Genomic DNA, 22,627 nt, shown 5'->3' on the forward strand with positions numbered 1-22,627 from the left:
ATAAAATTCACTCTCACCTCACTTATGAAAGCCTGCACGTATAAAGAGACTTATAATCTGTTGTGTTCACAAACCACTTTAAAGTCTGAAGGGGAGGGAAAAAGCAACTAGTAAAGGCCACTGCACCATCTCACGGGCCTCTATGCTTCTCCTGTTGAACGTCATAGGGCCTGGGTGGTTTCTGAGAACACCAACAGCGAAAACACCAGCTAGCCTGGGACACGGGTCTGAGTTCTAGGAAGCCCAGCACTTCTTTAGCACATTGCTGATGGGTCACGAGTCACCCAGGAACCTGATGAGTTCTGTATAAAATTGCTGGTCAACAACCTGTTAACATAGCTGCTATTTCCTGATTCATTTCTCCCAGTTTCAATTCCCAGGTGTTCCAAATTCAGCCTGTTTTATTCTTTCTCCCCTCCTCATGTCTCACCTGCTCATTACATGGAATCACTTAGTACCTCTAACATCTTAACACATTGCTGCCCGGCAATTTTAGGTAGACACTGTCCATGTTACCCAATAACTCATGACCAGCCAGCAATGTGTTAAGGTATGATGTCTTTTCTGATGACACATGAATTTGTGTCTTCACACTGGCTGCCAGCCCCATCCACTCAGGGTATAGCAGGTAGGTGTGACTCCCAGAAGATGCTTCGCATGAAACTGTGTGCTGGGCCCATGCCAGGACACAAACATGAACAAGACATCTAAGACGGGTCTCCATTTCCTGCCCTTAACAAGCTTGTAATTTAAAGAAACCTGGCTATAAGAATAAACAAATCTCAAATAAAACAAATGCAGGTGGTATCAAGTATGAATAGAGAAAGACAGAAAACAGCGTGGAGTGGAAGTTAACCAGGGAACCTGGATAATGGGCTAACTGTAACTGATATGCTTTTCAGAAGAAAGTGTATTAGTAACAGGGGTCCCCACAACTTTTGTCAGGAACATAAAAGGCAGACTGTGGGGTTTATCCAGCCCTGTGCAGATGCTACTTACAGTGAGGTCAAGTTTTCTGACACAGTGTTCCAGACTCAACACGAGCCTCATTCCAGCCTTTTCAAGCCATTTCCAATCAATATTTCAGAGTCCCAGGTCTTTCCAAAATCAGGAATACATTTCTCTGGAAAGCAGACAATAGTTCTCCCACTAGGGAGATGTTTCTGCCACCTATGTAGAAAATGGGGCCCGGCAAGAGAAACTTATGTTTCAGAGCAACCAGTGTCCAACAGGCTCCATCACTTCCAGTAAGTCACCTACCCTAAGCCTCAGTTTCTACATTTGTAAATCTAGAATAGAAAATATCAAGAAATGTGGCCACATTATTAAGACAGACTTTTACTGAGGTTATTAGTCCAGAGATCCACACATGGCAAGTGTTAACATCCAGTGTCACTGTCACAAACCACATTGCAGCTCAACGACATCCACATGCTATTACCCATGATTCAGGATTCAGCTCACATTGCAGCCCAGTTCTGGAAACCAATTCTGGACCACAAATTCCTTCTCAAAAGCCCTGTCCTAAGCCAGGCCAGTATGAGCCACGAGCCACCAGCCCCTCATGTGGCTCCTGGCACCATCTGCCTTGAAAGCTGAGCTTGTGCTGAGTGCCCACTGGCTCCATGATCAAAGGAAGGCCATGCACTCCCCTCCTCAACTTCACTGGGGCACAGGGCAGAAGCTTGTAGGCTGCTCTCTTCAGCTTTCCCATACAAATGACGGTGCCACAATCTCTCTCCTTCTGTTTCAGTGACTTCCAAGACCATGCCAGCCTGCAGGTGCCCTCGGTGTAAAAGCTGCTGACTTCCTTCTCCCATCCCACCCCCAGTTCTGAGACCTGCTCTCCTAAGCCATCTCCTTCCTGCTTTTCCCCAAGGGTGTGCCCCAGGCCACAGCACCTGCTGTAGGTCCCAAAGCCCCATCCCCCATCGCTGCTGCTCTCTCCATCCACTATCATCCCCACAGCCCAGCTTTTCTGCTCCCACAAAGTTTGGAAATTCCTTCTCTTAAATGAGCAGAACTCATGTTCCTGAAACCTCACACAAATACCAAGTTATCACTGAATAAAGATACGCCTTAGTTTTCTGGGTTAATTTTGGAAGACAAAGTGCTGTTCACCACAGAGCTAGTAGAGTGAAGAGGGGGAGGGGTCTTCCCAAGCAGAAGAAGGGGCATCACCAAGCACCATTCCTGCTCCCAGCTCAAGGGCACCTCTGTGCTCAAGCCACATGCAGGCTCCTAGTGGTGGTGGCTCCTAGTGGTGCTTAGTGAGAAAGCGAGGGGCTGACATGCCTAGGCTGCCTGGCGGCTGTCAGCAACTGCCCTACAGTTTCTTAGCTCACATAGGGGCTGCACAGTGCAGACTGCTAAGCCACAGATTGATCTACTGTACTAGAATTTGCAAATTAAAATCCCTCTAGTTGAGTCTTATGCAGTCCTACGGACTGACCTAAAGCAGTGAACTTCAATCTCTTAGTTTCCAAATACTGTAAAAAATAATTCTACCCTGTGACCAAATACACACAAATATAATACGTGATAATAATATTTTTCTACTCTCTTCTAGCTATTTTTTTTTCAAAAGCAGATTACAACTCATTAAATTCACTCTAAAACTCAGCACAACCTGAAAAGCACTGGGCTGGTGGACAGAGGGGTGGGGCAGTGGCAGCTGAGGCAACACAAAGGCAGGGCTGAAAGAGCACACAGGCTTCACTGAATCCATCACAAGTAGGTGACTGCCCCAGAATGAGCGTGGGGCATACAAAGCTTGGGTAGAGTTTATACTACCCTCTGGTAGGGGTGTGTGAGACACGAGATAGCCTGTTAACTAGTGGTGCATCACAGTAGTACCCCAGGAAGATCTCCAGGGAACAGGAGCTGCATGCAAAAGACAGGTGAGAAAAACAAGGAACAGTTTACAGCTGGGTCCAAAGTTCTTCTTTCTCTGGAAACCCCAGATCTCCCCAACTCCAAAGGACCTTCCAAGCTTGTGACCCCTATCCTGAAGAAAATCATTATGATTACGTTTGCAAAATATGACAAGCCCTTCAGAGTAAAGGATCATGTGAAGTGGGCAAAAAGCAGGAGAGGATCAGAGTACCCACGTCCCCAGGGTAAGACAGGTGCCTTGGGAGAGATACAGAGGCTCACTGGGGTCTTTGCCTCTGTGACATGTAGGGCTGGTCCCACTACAGAGCAGGATCACAGGCACATTTTAACACCTTTTCTGAGGTATAATTTACATACCACAAAATTCATTCATGTTACCACCATCCAATTTCAGAACATTTTCATTACCCCAAAACAGTCCCTCAGGCATATTTATAGCCACTCCAGCCCTGGCCACCCGCAAATCTGCTTTCTGTCTCTGCAGCTCTGCCTTCCTGGACATCTCATCTAAATGGAACCAGCGTGCCTGAGGTCTGCCCATCGCAGCCTGCATCAGCACCTCACTCCTCCCTATTGCCCTACGGTGTCCACTGCAGAGAACCATTGCATGTTGTTCACCAGCTGAGAGGCAGGTAGACATTTGAGTTTTTCAACTTTGAAGCCATCATGAATAATGAACTGTAAACATTCATGCACAGTTGATGTGTAGCCGTGTTTCAGGCATCCTCAAACTTTTTAAACAGGGAGCCAGTTCACTGTCTCTCAGACCGTTGGAGGGTCGGACTATAGTTTAAAAAAAAAAAACTATGAACAAATTCCTATGCACACTGCACATATCTTCTTTTGAAGTAAAAAAACAAAATGGGAACAAATACAATCACACCACCTCATGTGGCCCGTAGGCCACAGTTTGAGGACCCCTGCGTAATTTTCAGAAGTGGAATTGCTAAGTCATATAGTAAATTTAAGCTTAAACTTTTCAGAAATAGTTAATGTATTTTTTTAAGGTAGATGAGTATCTTACAGTCCTCCCAGCAATGTATGAGGATTCTAGTTTATCCATGTTCTCAGGTATATTTTTAAATTCATACTTACATTTATTGTGGATGAAGCGTAGTCTGAATGAAGTTTTGGTTAGCAGTTATGTGAACTGTGGCATTCACATGGCTTGTAATTTATTCACACTCCAAATTTCACGAAAATTTATTTTAGACATTATCAGAGATGTCTACTTGAAAAATGCTTGAAATCATTTTCTACCAAAATTCAATACCAAACAACTAAGTAAACTTAATGGTCCTATGAAATTTGACCAACATACTTGTAAAGGGGAGTCAGTTATTAAGACATCAAGCACACAAAAGAGAACAAGCCTCACACACTGGCCACAGTCTCATGGGGACAAACACCTGAATTGCAAACCAGCAGCAACTTGCAGAAGGCGGCACTCACAGCCAAGCAAAAAAAAGACAGTCAAGGGACTATTTATTCAGATGTGATGCAACTTGCATCATCTCAGGTGATGAGACACCAGACAGAGACTCTGCTTCCAGAAAATAAAAGAAACACCTGGTCTCAAAGGGATAGAGAACTACTTAATAGTCACTGGAATGTCTTTGCTGCTCTGAAAACCTTTTTGCAGACTACACACAAATTAAAGAAGAGGGTACAAGAAATGGTCAGAGCTTTGGTTCAGGGACCACAGAGAGACACCAAGCTTGCAAACCTCTTCAACACACACTCTCCCAACCAGAACACAAACACCACATCTGGAGCTTAGATCTATTTCTTAAGATTTTACTTTTAGGTGTCACACACATTCACTGAATGGTACAATTTCCTCTCTTGACAGAGAGCCTCCTTCTGGGGTGGGACCTTTTTGTTGCTAGTGACGGGGACCTGTGATGGATGAGGACCTGTGACAATTCTCCACCAGCACTTTTTCTGGTGCAACCAGAAGGAGGTTTAGGGACCCAGCTGGTCAGGGTCCAGGAGATTCCTCCTGCTAATTTTCAGTCACTCCAGTAAAACAAAAGCATGACTAAGATTGGGTTACCACGATTTTAAGAAAAACTGTTCCTTTCCTCTTCCCTTCTCCCAAATGTGCATACTTCGACATTTCACACTTTTACATGTGCTCTTCTCCTGAAATAAAAGCTGTTTATATTCCAGAAATGATGACTAGAATTCCAGGACAAGTTACACCTTTAAAATACAAAGGGAATATACATATCCTTAAACCAAAGAAGTGCAATGTTGCTTCCACAAGTAGCATATGTGCACCAAGCTCCAGGGGAGCACTACAGCGCTTTTGTTTATTTGTGTACTTAGAAAGAAAAAGGAGTTCTCTCTGGTGCTACAGCTACCAGTTTAAAGAAGACAGAAGAGGAGGTGGCCTTCTCAGAAGAGCAAATGCTTGACTGTGATCTTATCAGGCATTCCAGAGAGGGACACAGGCTCCAGAGCCACCAGTCCTATTGCTACTCAGAATCTCTGTGCTCTAAGAGTCTGACTTCAATGGAAACCCCAGATGTCCCCTCCAAAGGGCCTTCCAAGCTTGCAAAGAGCAGCACACATCATCTCAACAGTGCAAAAGGAATCACATGAAAGGTTGTGAAGCAGCCCACTGCAAATTCATAGTCTTCTTAGGCCGAGCCCATGATTCCACCACCACCAGAAAGAAAATTATTCCAAACTTGGTCCCAGACAGAACTTTTTGAATAATGTCATTCACCCTCCCCTCCCATCTAGGGAGTAGTTAATATTCTTGATTAAAATGTTTGAGCAGGGCAGCGCCCGTAGCACAGTGGATAGGGCACCGGCCACATATACCTAGGCTGGTGGTTTTGAACCCAGCCCGGCCAGCTAAACAACAATGACAACTGTAACCAAAAAATAGCCAGGGGTTGTGGCAAGTACCTACTGTCCCAGCTACTTGGGAAGAGGAGGCAAGAGAATCACTTAAGCCCAAGAGTTTGAGGTTGCTGTGAGCACTCTACCCAAGGCAACATAGTGAGACTCTGTCTCAAAAAAACAAAAAAAAAAGTGTTTGAGCAATTGCCTGATACTTTTATGATATTAAGACTCTTCAGAGAAAGTTAAATCTATCCCCACAGTTCTCAATATTGGAAAAATCTTCTCATATTCAGCCAGATATTTTTAGTCAGACAGTGATTATCTAACCATCTTTGTCCCCCTTTAAAATAAGTCTTCCAAGAGGAGGTCTTCAAATTCTCCTTTTCAAAAGCATCTTCCACAGGCACGAATGTGAGATGAAACTGTCCTGCATGATTGCAGAGTAGTACACTCACTTGCTTGTCATCAAATGCCACCATTTGCCACCAACTTTCTCCCAAATAAATACACGTGAAATAGAAGCAGCATGCTTACTTAAGTATAAGAACTGTGCATTAAATAACATATGGGACATTTTTGTGGCCAGGTAAGAGATGTTTATGGGTTGTTATTGCAAAGGAAGTTTGTGGGATTTCTTGGAAAGTCCTTAAACCTGCTGTCTACATTCCAAACAGCCATTCCATTTCCCAGGCCTCGAAAAATAAATAACCCAAAGATTTTAGCCTTCTAACAAAAGTAGGGCGGAAAGAGTTTGTAAATGTTTTTTGAGCTTCCAGGCAAATGTCAGCACCTCCTAGGGCCTTCAGCTAAAACCCTATAGGCTCATAGGGAAAAACAGGAAATTAACATCAAAAGGATGCATCTTTCTGATGATGGGGAAGGACTTTTCTGCAACCTGAACAAACTTGGTAATAAGGAGAAAATTGGCAATGCAAGGAATAGTTGAGATTATCAATCGAAAATTGTAGACTTTTCCATTTCAAGAATCCCCCTTTCTTATAAACAATTAAAAGATATGTTAGCATGAAATTTTAATGTCATATTCCTAAATACATGTACTTTCTGCAATTTGTCTGAGGTCACACACCTTATGAAAAGTTGCAGCTGGCTTATATATTACTACTTCATACAAATCACTATTTCCTGTTCTGCAACAGTTCCAGGCACACTCAAATTTCTGTGGATATGTTCTGTGTTTTTCCAACAGCAACTTGTACTCAATAAATCATCTTATGACTATTTCTCCAACTGATATTTCTCCCACTCATATACATCACACCTTCACTACCACATTCCCAATGCCTACATAGTGCTGGTCACTAGTAGATGCTCAGTAAATATTTGTTGAGTGAATGAATAAACCAGCATGAAGGAAACAGGAAGAAAAGAAACTGTTAAACACTCTGGCCAGTGGTCCCAGCTCCAGAGTGCTCTGAACTGCCAGGCTCCCTGATACCCAGGGTTCTAGGCTCCACCCCAGTTGTTCTGATTCAGCAATTCAGACAGACAGGGCCTCAGAGACCAACCTGAAGCTGCTAGTAGTATAGGGATCCTATATATAGAGTCACAGACGTAGGGAGTTAGTCAGAATGCCTGAGGTAACCTTCACTGAGTGTCCACCAGTGGCAGAGCCCTCCACTACCTGCTGGGGAAGCCCCTAGGTCCCTGCTCGAAACACTATCTAAATCAGCAACACAGGGCACAAGGGGACAATACACAGACACGTGCCCAAAACAGGAAGACATTGTTAGTACAGTCAACCTAAACATTTTCGTTTCTTCAGTTCATCTCTTTCTGATATATCCTGCTGTGCAGTTATCTATCACTCACAGAAAGAAATTACTGAATCTCAATGCATAGCCATTCTCCTGTGCACAACCCCACTCTACTGCACTTACTGATGGGAGCTGCATCTGAAGCCAGGGCACGGATGCAGTGAGGGAGCTCATTTTAAAGCCTATTTATGTTGTTCATATTTTAGGGTCTTACTCTGGCCTTATGATCAGAAATCAACCAGAGTTATCAAATGCAAATAAAATCTTGTCCCACCCTCAGGTTGAAATAGGCTGCACAGAAGAGCCCAGCAGAAGCCCCAGCACTAGCTCCCCTCACTGCACAGGTGTGAATCACGCTGGCACTACTGTTCAAACACAGACTTTTCTCATGACCCTGTTCTAGGTTTAGGTGCATTTATTTCCAAATCATGCACCTAATTGGAGAGCATATTTAATTAGACAATGTTTGTAAGCACTTTGAAGATATAAGCTGCTCTATAAATGCTAAGTATTAATATTGTTATTTAAATACAGTTTGCAAGTACTGCTTACAACCTATCCCACGCACTGCATTTCTGTAATTTGATCACAGGCAGTTTAAAAACACCTAGAGGTAGAAATGATGAAACCTATGCCCATGTGAAGCTCTGAATTTTTACCGTAGACATAAATAATTTATAGGCATTCAAAATGAAGGACTAGGTTATAAAATACAGTAAATCACAGCAACAACCTCTGCAAGACTGACGACTATAAAGTTGTATCCATTTCAATAGTTTCTTACTTATAAACCAGGTGGAAAGTAAACTGTGGTTCAAAATACAGGGCTCCTTACACTTGTGACTTCCACCTCAACTCTCCATTTTCTCTGTTGTAATCTTAAAATATCCACAGCTATGTGAAAAACTTAAGTACAATTTAACATCTTGATTTTAATAGTTGTCTGGTGGATTAAGGTTAGAGAGTGGCCCCACTATATAGGCTCTAGCTTACCTTGTTGTCTTCTGTGATAATCACAGATTCAGTGGTCCTCAAGTTTTAACATATGGAAACCTTAGAACCTGATTCCATACATCTTCCAAACACACTTAATGATAATTTTCCAAAAAGAATGACAGATTGAATACAAACATTCCCACACACACTGCAAAAGGGTATCACTGCTAATCCCAAAATGGTTCCTATTATAGAGTTTTAGGCAAGAGAAAAAATTTAATACTTTCTAAGCTGACATTGGTCATTTATAAAACAAAACCCTAAGGAAGAAATACGGTGGAAATAACTCTTGAAACACTACTGTGCTTCTCTAAGAGAACTTGTACCCAAACCAAAGGCTTCTGGGAAATTTGTGAGCTTCAAATGACAATACACCAGATAACCTTGAGGTCACAACCTAGGTCCACAGGTCAGATAATGCCCAGGAGAGTCACTGTGGCAGTGGGCCAGTCAGCCTCCCAAGTAGCTGGGACTACAGGCACCAGCCACAACACCCAGCTATTTCTGTTGTTGTAGTCATTGTTGTTGGGCAGGCCCAAGTCAGGTTTGAACACCCCAGCCCTGGTGTATGTGGCCGGTGCCCTAGCTGTTAAGCTACAGGTGCTGAGCCAGTTATTGTTTTTTTGTAAGCCACTAAGTTTGGAAATAATCTGTTATTCAGAAATAGGTAAGCAAACATATAGGCAGCTCTGACCTAAGACCTATATAACAACAGCGCTCCCTGTGAAAATCTGAAGTGGGGTGTTCTGACACCAGGAGCACTGGGACAGCCTGGCAAGTGCCCAGAGCATAAGAGAGCCATGCGGCTGGACTGTAGTGAAAGAGCAAAGGGTCTGCATCTGTCTTCTCCACCCAGTTGTGGGTGCAGCACCAATAACACATGCTGAGTGAGTGGATGCACGAACAGGAGAACAGATGGGTGAATGAATGAAAGGGTCTGCAGGCTGCATACGTTTCTCTCCCTACAGGTGATCACGTGTCACAGGATGATAGATGCCACCCTGCGCCCAGGTTTACACTGCACTCAAATTTGTGCTTTCCACTACACTAATCAAACACACATAAGAAATATATATAGTAATTTATTGTTAAAATTCACAAATTTCCCATTTGTCTAAACTGCCAAGGTTCTAATTTCACTGATTAGAGAAACAGCACTTGAAAATTCATCTGCACTTCTGAGTCTGCTGCTCATCCAAGACAGCACCTGGCTCTGTAGGGCCATCCAATGTGGAATTTACTTTTCCTTCTTCAAGAACCTAAACCACATTTTACATAATAAATCAGAATCTAAATATCTTTAAAAAAAAAAACCCTGTTAAATCTAAAAATGAGGAAGGGATAATACTTTCAATAGTAATTCCCAGCTCACGGAGGCCCATAGTTTACAGCACCCTGGTGACCCCAGCACCTACAGTAAGAATCTACTGCTATTTACAGACCCTCCAGCCTGCCTCGAGTTCTTTTACATAGCCCAGGATTTTTCACAGTAAAACAGCAGTGTTATAAGCCATTTCTAGCACGTTCCCGTCCAAACCCCTTATGTTACATGTAACTAAACTGGGTCTCCAAGGGGTGGCCCACCCTCTGCCAACTGTATTAAGATAAAAACTCAAGGCCGGGAGCAGTGGCTCACGCCTGTAATCTCAGCACTTGGGAGGCCAAGGCAGGTGGATTGACCTGAGCTCAAAGGTTTGAGGCCAGCCTGAGCAAGAGCAAGACTCTAAAAAGTAGCTGGGCATTGTGGCGGACACCTGTAGTCCCAGCTACTTGGGAGGATGAGGCAAGAGAATCACTTAAGCTCAAGAGACTGAGGTTGCTGTGAGCTGTGACAACCCAGCACTCTAACCCAGGGTGACAAAGTGAGACTCTGTTTCAAAAAAAAAAAAAAAGTTAAAAACAGCATCATGTGCTTCTAGGGTTCCAGTGAGTAACCCTAGAAGCACAGCCCTACCCACCTTCCTATTATTATTTAATAAATATAGTAGTTGTAAACAACGTTACCAGGTTATTAAAAGAATTGAGATACCCTCCAAACAAAACACACACACACACCCGGGCCTTGGAATTCTAACCCACAGTAGTTAAAATTTCTCAAAACTTAAAAAAAAAAATTCTCAAAACTTAGAATATGGAGACAATAGAGAAAACAATTTCCATGGCAAGAAAATCCTAGAAACAAGAATGCCTACCCATGACCAGGCATTATATCTCTCAAAATCGGCACTGTACTTCACTGTGAGCAGCCACTGGAGTTGTGTTCTGCATAAAAGGTGTCCCCTGTCGTTGTGCAACATGGAATACAACATAATTCATGTTCCTTGAAATTGTGTTCTGTTCTGTCCTCTCTCTGGAGTTTCTGTACTCTCTCTAGGTAGTACCACCTACTGCCCTCCTAAAAGAGCCATGTGTTATATACTCTGTCAATCCAATATTTATTTATTAAGCATTTCTGGGTTAAAAAAAAAAAACTAGTAAGTAGCCAAAAAAAAATCAAACATACACATCGGCTTTATGAAGCTTACTGTCTTAATAGTGAATGTAATGCAAAATATGACAGAAAATTCTAAGTATTACAGAAGAGGTATGAGGTCAGCTGTAAGAGACCTTATAAATGGGAGGAATAACTTCTACTTGGGAGAAATAAGGAACAGTTTTGTGGCAAAGATGGTGTGTGAATGCTCAGGGTACAGAAGAGGTGGGTCAGGCAGAGTGTCCATCAGGAGAAGAGAGCTGTGCATTCAAATGGTAGAGCTTGGCTGGAGGCCCCTCCATTATGTAGTAAGTCTTGGCAACATGCTAAGGAGGCAGTTTTGGTCTGTGGACTAAGGAGTCAGAAAAGGCCTTAAATAAGAAATAACCTGATTAACATGCTGATGTAGGAAGAGCAACGTGACCACAGCATATAAGAGACAAGTAGGAAGGTTGGTCTGAGATACCTAGGAGGTGGCCTGAGGAGTGCTGCCCAGGGCAAAGCATGAAGACAAGGGAATCCACAGAAGATATTAAGAAAGAAATTTTAAGTTTGGGGCAAAATAAAATGTATTTTGAGAACTTAAGGGCACCTACTTGAGACAACTAGGGACAACCAGGACATGTAAAAAAAAAAGTGGATAGAATGATTTTTCTCCAGATGAAGATAAGCTTCCAACCACAATGGAAGAAATCACAGTGGAATTCATCCAACACTATCTACTTAAGTCCTCCCTCTCTCTCCACTAGGACCTTATATTTATATGTACAGAATAACATTTCATTCAAAAACTATCATCAAGATTTTCTGGGAATTCTCAGTACACTGCTAACAAACCAATTAGGCCCTGTTCTCAGAGAGCTATTTCCCCCACAGAAATGTAAGAACCAATGCTACATTAAAGCATCTTTCAGACTACAGTTATCCCGAATTCCATCAATAATGGAATCAGAGATTAGCTGTGCTCAGTGGGGCATGGCAGTCCTGACTTGCTCTTAGGAGTTGCAGGCTGGGCAGACACTAGACCCCGTCATGAAAAGCAGGCAGTGTCGAAACCGGAAGAGCACAGAAGATTAATTCCAGGGCAGAGATACAGAAAGAAGAAATGGCCAACCAAGACTCAAAATTATAAAATTTCAAGGAGCTTTACAAATAAAGGGGGGAAAGTGTGATATTTCCATGAAAGAAAAATGTTGAGCATTCTTTCATCGACAAAATGTTCCATGACCTCCTAAGTAGTTAATTATGCAAACAGCAAACCATGACTTATCTGAGCATTTGTAAAGATTGCTCCAGTTAATGAAGGATAGGGAATATGATTTGGCATATTGCTCAGAGGTTCTGGTAACTACCAGTACACCATTATTTTTTTGTGAGACAATGTCATTGTAATAAAAAGAAAAAAAAGAAAGAAAGAAAACACCTGTTTAATATCTCTGAAAAAGAACCAATGTATCTAATTAAAGACTGGCATACTAGTATTACTTAGAGACACTGTTAGCAATTCATGCAACTTTACTAAAATCACATTTTAGTCCAGATTTATTTAAGTCCTCTGGGGTAATGAATTGATAATGTTTTAAGAATTGTTTAAGCCTTGGCGCCGCCCATAGCTCAATGAGTAGGGCACCAGCCACATACACCGAGGCTGGCGGGTTTGAACCCAGACTGGGCCAGCTAAAACAATGACAACGGCAACAAAAAAAAATAGCCAGGCAGGTACCTGTAGTCCCAGCTTCTTGGGAGGCTGAGGCAAGAGAATGGCTTAATCCCAAAAGTTTGAGGATTAAGCTATTACATGTGGCACTCTACCAAGGGCAACAGCTTGAGACTCTGTCTCAAAAAAAAAAAAAAAAAAAATTCTTTAAGCCCCATAGGAATTCTAAAGAGAAGATTTTAAACACTAAGCTGTTAATGTGTTATTTTAGGTGTTCACCCCACCTCCGGTGGGAAAAAGAACTTTTAAAAGGCCTGGATATAATAAGTATGTGTTTGTTTCTGAATAATCAATAATCCATAAAGAGGAAACACTTTTAGTTTTTTTTTTTACTGTTGGGGAATCATTGAGGGTACAAAGAACCAGGTAAAAGGAAAAGCTTTTAAAGAAAGGTTTTGATGAATAATGCTGATAGTTGACACTAGTTTAGAAATATGCTAACCTCCACAAAGCTTCTGAGCTGAGCTCACCTCATATGTAATGAACGCTAACACTGGGCGGAAGCTCAACTCAAGCCATCAGAGAAATATACAAGGTCATACCGGCACATAAAAGGGAAAAGGCAGCTAAGATCTGCTGAGGTGCTATAAAAAAGAGGCAGGACTTTCTGATACCTTTTTCTTGGATTATTTTCTATTAGGTACAATCACTGGGATCAAATGTTGGTGGAATCAATTTTCCCATAAAATTCTACTTAATCATGGAGTAGCTTATTTGTATAGTGCTTTATGGTTTTTAAACCATTGCCATAAACATTTTTATTTTGAAACCAGCATTTGAGGATGCTAGCAGTTGCAATCATCATTGTTAGGTTAGCTAAGGTTAGATGACTTACTGGTAAGTCCCAGAGCCCAGGAGCAGTCCACATCATGCTCCACTTGCTCACACACTCTTTCAATCATATGTGTATCATATGTGTGCTGTTCATTAAATTATTCAACTGATCGAGACTACGAACTCGAAGACAAACAAGGCCTAGCCTCTGCCCTCAAGAAGCCCAAAATTAGTGAAGAGACAGAAAGAAAACCTCACACTAATTATAACACAAGCATGAAAAGTGTAGCAGGAGGGATGTGTGAGTCTCCCAGATGAGGTCAATTCTTAAGTCTGAGTTTCAGTGGAAAAAGAAATGGCCAGGCCCAGAAGGGAGTGAGGGGAAGACAAGCATAGGTCATCTAATTTTGTTCAAACACGAAAGTGTGTGTGAGACCTGGCAAAGGATGCAGTCAGCAGCAGCCAAAGCCTGGTCTTGAATGCCTTACCCCATGGGCCAAGCTGAGGACAGCCAAGGCACTTGGGCTCAGAGATATGCTAATCTCCAGAAGGCTCTTGGGGCTAAGCTCACCTCATATGTAAGAGAGCACACTGGTGGCAAGTTTCATTCCTCTTAATACTGTGATGTCTTGAAGCAAGGATGACTCAAGCCCTAGGTTTGAATGAGTAAGTTGTATGCTGTAGCCTATGTATGTATGCACACATTTTCATACACCCACATGGATAAAGTTTATATCCATAATACTACATAAAACTGTACATAATATACGTATCCACATAGATTACACAAAATACACACAGAATTCTAAAACCTCACATGCAGACACTTCTGAATAATGTACATGTCCAGCTTGCCACCTGGGGGCATGTTCAGCTGGGGACGTGTTACTGGAGCGGGGTTACCTATGCAGGACAGCCACCTGTCTTGGGTGACTCCAGCATCTGCCTGCACAGTGGGCTTGGGTTGGGGGTACTGAGCACGACGAGTTCCAAAGGTATCTTAAAGCTCTGTAGTTTTACATATTGCAAGCTTATTTGCATGATACAGTTTCCTATTCTTGATAAATAAAATCCTGGGATACTGATGAAATCAATCCTCTCTGCTGTTTTTTGTTTTTTTTTGTTTTGTTTTGTTTTGTTTTGTTTTTATTGTATTTGTAATCCCATTAATCCCCCTCCCTCCACCTACCTCCCCCGTTTTTTGTTTTTGGTTTCATTTTTGTGCTCAGGCAGAAAATGCATTATTGATTTCTGATTCAAACATAGACATGTGATTCAGAGAAAAGAGCACTGAATGAGGCAGGAAACCTGGGTTCTCTTCTCAAATCACCCCACACATGAGTGACCTTGGGTAACAGACTTTGAGCTTCAGGTTCCCATGTGTTAAATGAAAGGAATGACAGAGTGTTTTACAATTTTGTTCCAGCTCTTAATCTTTGAAACCATCCCAGCCCATCCCCCAAGATTTAGTTTTTCTCTCTGAGGGCTAAAAATCAAGACTAAAGAAAGAGAGAGGGGGGAGGGGATGGGGACATTGGCGGAGGGAGGGTATTTGGGGGGACCTCACCTAATGTACATGATGCAATGGTATATTTCAAAACCATTAAGAAATGAGAATAATTGTGATGGATGTGTTACTTAGTTCAATGTAAGCATTTCATATCGTGTATCGAAGCAGTACTCTGAACCCCCAAAATGCATCAACGTACAAAGTTGATTTAATAAAAAATAATAATAAATCAGGACTAAATAAACTGAATTTGGATTATCTATTCTCTAACCAAAGAAGATACTGCTTCATCTCACTTTTTAAAACCACCCAAATCTTGCATAATTTAAATGATCAGTGCATCACTGGTTGCTCTGGTTTAAATTATGTATTGTTGCTATTTGGGGAATCTTAGATGGGGTCCAGTCTGGGATTGCTGGCTGAGAACAATAAGCCCCCAAAGTGAGAAGAATAAAGGCCTCTCCAGACAGGATCTGCTTTTAATGCACTGAGCCCAGGGTTTACAGAAAGAGCATTGATTGTGTGCATTAAAGAGCCTTCAAAACAGCAAGGGGCTGGTATGGCTACAGTAAACTCCCAGCAGCCACTGACCTTGGCTGCATTTCAGGGGTCAGGCTTTACTGAGGGATTAGGAACAAATGAGGCTTCTCATTTGGAAGAACCCGCCTCTCCGAATTTGGGAAGGCAGAGGTCACCTGCCCTCTGGTTTGTGGAGATTTACCTACAGGGCCTTTGGACCTACTCAGGCTTGCATGCCTCACCCACAAGACTGGCCAAAGCCCCCAACGCTGAAGGAGGCAGCTGTCCTCACACCTGCATTTAAGTATTCCAGCCAACAGTTCCCCAGGGCCCAGGCTGTCTGTTGCCCTCCCATTTCCATACCTCCAGGCAGGCAGAAGAACATAGGCAAAATGCTGAATTAGCAGCTCAGGCCATAAAGAGCAATTTCAGTAAATTGTGCAAAAATATCTTTTCAAAATACAGATCACACAAGCACAGCCTTCCCACAAGTGAACCACAATCAGCCCGAGAACCTTCATGGTTGCCTCCCACGCTGCAGGTTCTGTGCTGGGGATCTCAGAAAACCTTCTCCAGGAAGGTCCTCCCATCAAGGGACAAGTCTAGCTCAACTTAAAATCACATCACAGAGCTTCCAAGTAGACAAGTGATGTCTAGACCCCAGCTGAGGGAAATCTCCACAAGCTTCTCCTGTTGTCCAGACCCCCTCTCCCTCTGCCCCTTTCCCTCCATTCCTCTAAGTCTGGGACATCCATCCCCCAATTAACCTTCCAGCAGCGGCTCCCAGTGCAGAAGATGGGCAGATGGGCAGATGCTGTGGGTAAGACAGGAGCCCCAGACTCAGGGAAAGCACCCTCCCTGCTACCACCTACATTTCCCTACCCAGGGGGCAGTGGGTTCTGGACTTGCCTCCCACACTGGGTCCTAGGTTCCTGTAATAATGTGTGAATGGGGTGCAGCCTTCAGGCATCAGAATAGCCCATTCACATGGCGCCTGGCTGTTTTCACCCTTGACAGCCTTGCTCAAACCTCACCCCCTGGACCAACAGGGGGAGGGATTAGAAAAAGAGGTGTGAGAAAAGAAAGGAGATTTTTTTTTTTTTAAGTACCACTTTTATCATAAAGATGCATTTTTAAAATATCCATGAAGAAAGAGGCAACATCAGGAGAAGTACTAGAAATTCAGGTAAATGGCCCCAAGATTTAGTGTCAGTCTAACAATGCATTCCTCTGGAGGGCATGCAAATGCCAATGCTTCACGCACCCTGTGTGTCTCAGTGTGGAGGGCCACCATCAATTCAGTCTCACCCACCTTCCATACATCAAGTGCATTCACTTGCTATATTTTAAATTTTATTTTTGGTTCAGGAGAGGAAGAAGCAGTTCTTAAATTGGTGTCCAATCCTTCTCAGACCCCTGTGCCACCATCCCCACCCCTCCTTCCCAGCAGACAGCATCTAATTAATATGGCAAGAAAGCTCTAACCCCTTCCCCAAGGAGCATGCTGGATTTGGGAGCTGGGGGTGGGGAGTGCGAGGCTGCACTGGGATTCCTGGGATTCTGATCTCCAAACAACAGCAAAATGGATTCTACACCAGTGATGTCTCCCTACATGAAACCAGGTCTGAGGTGATTTGCGGGAAGGTAAACGCAAACCACCCCGGTTGCGGAAAAGGAGGCGCCGTACAAAGAACTAGCCACAGACACAGGGTACACAAAGACACACACACAGGAAACAAACACACAGGCACACACAGACACGCACAGGGAACACGCGCTCACACAGAGAGCACGCACACACCCAGAACATGGGCACACACATAGAACACGCGCACACACGCTCTCTCTTCAGCGAGTTCCGGTCTGGCTGGGCAAGGGCAGAAAGCCCATCCTTTTCACCTGCTCCAGCTCAGCCACTGACCGCGACGATACCGCCCCAAACCAAAAGCACGGGCGGGGCTGGGCTGACTATCTATACAGGTGAGGCAAGGGCGGGGCTGAGCTGACCATCCACACAGGTGAGCGTAGACAGCTCTGGGGAGCGCGAAGTGGGCAGGAAGGGCGGGGGGAGGCAGCGGCACCAACGCTGAGACTAGCGGGCCACAGCTGCCCCCGGAGCCGCAGGTCGGCCGGCTAGCTCACAGTGTCGTCTTGCAGGGAGCTGTGAACGCTGAGGGCAGCGCCGCCAGAAGGGACAGCTGGGTCTCGCGCCCTAGGACCATACGCTGCCCGGGGCGTGTTCACACGCGCGCACACGCACGCACGAGCTTTTCGTTTGAACGCTCTCACACCGCTCTGAGACGAAACTGGCGTGATCATCCCCAGGGGCCCTCGCGGGAGCCGAGGCCCCACACCTCACAGCCCCCGCCCGGGCCCGGCCGAACAACCTCGGCCCGGAGTCCAGTGCGGTCCGGGATCGCCCCCCACCCGCCCCGGCTCCCTGGCTAGTCCAGCCCGTGCTTCAGACCCGCACCCCTGAAAAGAAATCAGAAAATCCGTCCTGCTCACCCTCAGGGCCGAGAGGTCGATTTCATCCAGGCTGCGCGCTGGGGAGTCGCTGGCCATGTCTCCTCCTTTGCTGACCAAAACCGCCCCGAAGCTTCTACCTAAGAAATTCCACCCTGGTCTATTTCACCCGCGTCCTCAGGCGGGTGTAGCACCCGCGCCGGGGCCCAGCCTCCCCGCCTGCCCACCGCGCGGGATCTGCCGCTCGGCGCGCCCGTCCTCGGCCCGGGAGCCCGACCTGCGCGGGTCTCCAAACCCGCAGCCGCGGCACGCGTGGGCTGAGCGCCCCGACCGGCTAAGGGCGCCGGGGCTGCGTGGGTGTATTTAAATAGGACATGCTTCTCTGCCTTCGCGTGGATGGCGGCTGCATTGGCTGTTATAATGAGACACATCAACTCCTCCACTCCGCAGGCGGAGGGCGGGGGCGGAGAGCCACACAGAACTGTCTGTCACCGCTTCCTGGGCGGAGTGAGGGGCGGGGGCTTGCTCTTCGCGCGGGAGGGGGGCCTCGCTTCCTGACCCGTCCCCCGCACCGGCGTGGAGGGGGAGGGGCGCACACCCTTCTGCCAGGCTTTTGCGGACTGATCGGGCAGATCGAAACCTTGATGCGCTTGTTGTGGGCAATCAAGCTCTATTTTTGTGTGTCCTATTCGCTCACTGCAGTAAAGTGGCCCTTCAATCGCATCTTGGGGTTTCTCGGTGGCTTCGAACTCTCTAGTGCTGTAAAAGAAGCCGGAGAGCAGAGAGCCTCCCCCGCCCTCCCTCTTTATTGTCGCGGGGCTGGAGTAGGCGGGCTGGCGCGACCGGTGCATATAAGGACTTGTGCGCGGGGCAGGGATACGCCTCCAGGCGCCCGGCCCTGCGCCTTGCCGACTACTGCGGCTGCTGGTCTGGTTCCCCCCTCACGGTCCTGGGAAGCCGGGCTGCGGGTCCCGGTTGCGAGTCACCAGCCGCTTGGGGGCCGGGAAGATTTGCCAGAAGCGGGAAAGCTGGGAGATCTGACTGTGTCGCTGCCACACCCAGGACCTGCTCGTGCCGCAATCCCCACGGAAACGCCCGAGTGGAAACGAGGCGCGCGTGGCCCGGGAGCAGCGGTCAGACGGCTTCGCGGATGACGCGCCGGCCTCGCCAGGTGCTCTCAGGCTGCGTCTCCGCGCCGACTTCCCGGGTGTAAGCGGAAAGTTCGGCGGGAGGGTGAGATGTGATGTAGGACAGCGGTGAGAGCGATTTCAAAAAGCTGCTATCTACGGAGGTAAACGCGACCGCTAATCCAGTATGTGAGGTCACTTCCCCAGACCCGCGCAGCCCTTCCTCTCCCGCCTTGACCACGAGAAATACTTTAGAATAAAATGCTAAAACTGAACTTTGATCCAAATGGAATAGTAGCTGTAAAAGCATTCTTTACACTTCTGTTAGGAGGAGAGTGTGTTTCTGGCCAGCTGCACCGAGTGTTTGTTAGTTGCGTAGAGTAACAGCAGCTTCAGAATAAGGCTTTTGAATGAATGGAAAGCAGTGCAGTTAGCTCGTCGCGACCGCAGACGTGAGAAGACTTGGACACAGCATTTGGTGTACGCTGCACTGTTTCTGTTAGTGATACTGTATTTATTCACCATTGTGGATCGTGTTCCGTGGAACTTTGTTGAAAATTATTCCAACATCCCAATGACCGCAACAGTTTCAGAATTTTTGTCTTTCAACTTTGTATGTCAGACAACCCTGTTATATTAAAAAAAAAAAAAAAACTCTTATCATCTTAATGAAATCATCCAGCTCAAGGCCTGCAGCAAGCTGCCATGTAAAAATGAAGTAAAAACTATGATTTCCTGTCCTTATATTTCCCTTCTAAACAAGTTAATGTATTGTTTCGGGGTTGAAAGAAAATAATTTAAGATCAGGTCTTGTGATCTATAAACAGAAATATTTTTTAAAACTTCAAGCATATGGAAATATGAGATAATTTTTTTCCTATGGATCGTCTTCATGTTGTATCCCAGATTATACTTGAAATATCACAAACAGATCTATTCTTCTGATGTTGTAAGCTGCTTAGGCAGTGAGTGTGTGTGTCTGGACCTGAAGTCTACTTTTGATTTTCCTATTAGATTAGAAATTACATATGCACTGTGTATATGTGCATGTATATGTGTGTTCTGACATACATATACATATGTGCAGTGATGGGCACTCAATGGAGCAGGCTTCCTAAGAGCCTGAAAGAGGATGAGAGAGCCAGATGAAGGCAGGGTGCTTGCTGCAGGAAACACCAGAAAAAGAGATATTACAACAGCAAAGGACCCTGCAGCTGGTACCAGAAGGTGAAGAGGAGGAGACTCCACTGGAAACAGTTTGCACAGATGGAGGTGAAGTAAAGGGACTTTTAGGACTGGGAAAGAAAGCAGAGATCAGATCAGGTGGAGCTTTGCAGGCTGCATTGAGGAACTTGAACTTCACCCTTTAGGTCAAGTGTGTATTAAGTTTCAGCTTTTCCAACACAAACTCACTAATTTTTTGTCACAGCTGTGTACTGTCTGCAGTATTACTACTTAACATTTTTCTTTAAATTTCTGTTTTTCTTATGTTTAAAATAATAAATCACTACTGTAAATGGAAAACTAGCAACATGCGCTTTTAAAAAAGGAAGGAAACAAATATAATGGAAAATAAGGCAGCCATTATTAAATTTTCACTAGCTATCATTGCCTGCCCCAGGCTTCTAGCCTAAGGCCTATTCTTGGTTTGATAAAAGAGAGAATAGCAAATGCAAGAAAAGGCATTTAGGACTGAACCAAAGTGCCTGCTTGGCATACCTGGAAGGACTGAAGAACTCTGTGCAGCTTGAAAGCCAGCAGGATACTTTGATATGTTGCTTTTGTCTATGTAAATACATAGTAAATAATAGAAAGCTTGGACACAGGCAGGAAGGGTACAGATCAACTTAAGAATAAGCAGAGAGGAGAAGGAGGCTCCCACAATGATCCCTGATTTGTGTTTTAAAAAAAATTTTTTCAAGGAAATATTCCTAAATGTTTGGCACTGTTAAATCTGGATGGTTAGTGATGTGTATTCATTATATTGTTCTTTCATCACACACATAGCTGCTACTGCTGTAAAGAATATTTTGCAGGGCAGCGGGCTTACCCAGGTAAACTACACATGAGCTCCAGGGAGGCAGGCAAGTGCCCACGGAGCTGCTCCCTATTGCCAAGAGAAGTGGCCCCACAAAGGAGGCACCTGCCTGCATCCCAGGCCCTGCTCCAGATCCTATCCTTTCCCCCTCCCACCTCAGCCAGCAAAGCCAGCACTCAGAATTGGCAACACAGGCAAATGTGAGTTACAAAGATGAAGATGAGTGGACAACCCAGAATCCCAATCATTCCTGGCACTCCATTATCATGAAAAAGGGAATCCATTACCAGTATCCTCAAAGGAAAAATATAGCGACTTACATTAATAAAATCACCAGGTTTTTATGAAAACAAATCAAAGGACTAATTAAGACGATATTCATTAAAATATAAAAATAAATACATTGAATAATAATAGACTGCAAATATTCTTAGCCTTTGCCAAGATCTGAAAGTTTGTGTCCTCCCAAAATTCATGTGTCAAAACCTGCCCCCATAGTGACGGTGTGTATGGGAGGGGACTTTGGGGGGGTAACTAGACCAGAAGGGCAGAGTCCTCACAACACAAAACACTTATAAAAGATGTGAGGACACTCAGAAGGCTCCTGCCTTGGTCTGTCTGTGTGGCTATAAAGTACATTAAGCTGGATAATTTATAAAGAAAAGAGGTTTGTTTGCCTGATGGTTGTATAAGCTATATAAATCATGGCTCCAGAAGCTGCTTCCTCTCAGGAAGGCACCAGGGAGCAGGAATGTGCAGAAATCTCACAGCAAGAGTGGGGGCAGGCCTTTTCTCACAACCAGCCCCTGTGAGATCTCGCACCCCTGAGGAGGGCCCACTCATGACTAAAACACCTCCCATTAGCCCCACCTCCAAAGCTGGGGTTCAAATTTTAACATGAGGTTTGGGAGACAAACATCTGTGAGGACCAGGCCCTCATTGAACTCTAAATCTCCTAGCACTTTGATCTTGAACTTTCCAGCCTCCAGAACCTGGGAACTAAATATATTCCTATTATTTACAAATTACCTAGTCTAAGGCATTTTGTTATAGAGCCCAGATGGACCAAGACAGCAATTATGTGCTGACACATTTAATCTTCACAATCTAGTAGAACAGGCTGTACTGTCAGCATCTGTCAATACTGTCATCATCTGCTCATTTTACAGATGAATAGAATGAAGAACAGAAAGGTTAATAAATTTATCCAAAGTACCACAGTAATAAATGGTTGAATCAGGATCTGAACTCAGGTTTTTAATCACCATGCTATACTGACTCAGGCTTAACTGAAACTTGAAGTAAAAACAGAAGGCAGCTCAGTTTTCTCCCCAATTGCAGGAAAAAAGATAAAGTAATGAGAGAAAATTTAAATAATAGTTAACAAATCTAGAAGTTTCAATATTCATCTAATAGGAGATCTAGAAAATGGATGGAGCAAAGTACTCAAATAATGATAGAAAATATTTCAGTATTTCTAG

At 44.5% G+C, this 22,627-nt stretch overlaps 1 protein-coding gene across 8 annotated transcripts in view; it reads right to left on the bottom strand.

Annotated features, from left to right (window-relative positions):
* Window positions 1-18,435, bottom strand: part of TNIK (TRAF2 and NCK interacting kinase) — a 395,211-nt gene extending 376,776 nt beyond the window's left edge. For 5 of the 8 annotated variants that reach the window (XM_053599580.1, XM_053599579.1, XM_053599578.1 and 2 more), the window contains exon 1: window positions 18,024-18,434. In XM_053599580.1, the coding sequence (XP_053455555.1) occupies window positions 18,024-18,080 (57 nt within the window). In that variant the 5' untranslated portion in view covers window positions 18,081-18,434. Of the gene's footprint in view, window positions 1-18,023 lie in introns of all 8 variants that reach the window. The other 3 variants (XM_053599576.1, XM_053599575.1, XM_053599573.1) reach the window with 1 other exon arrangement.
* Between the last annotated feature and the right edge of the window lie 4,192 nt (window positions 18,436-22,627).

This window comes from Nycticebus coucang, chromosome 8, assembly GCF_027406575.1.
Source record: "Nycticebus coucang isolate mNycCou1 chromosome 8, mNycCou1.pri, whole genome shotgun sequence".
NCBI classification, from domain to species: Eukaryota; Metazoa; Chordata; class Mammalia; order Primates; family Lorisidae; genus Nycticebus; species Nycticebus coucang.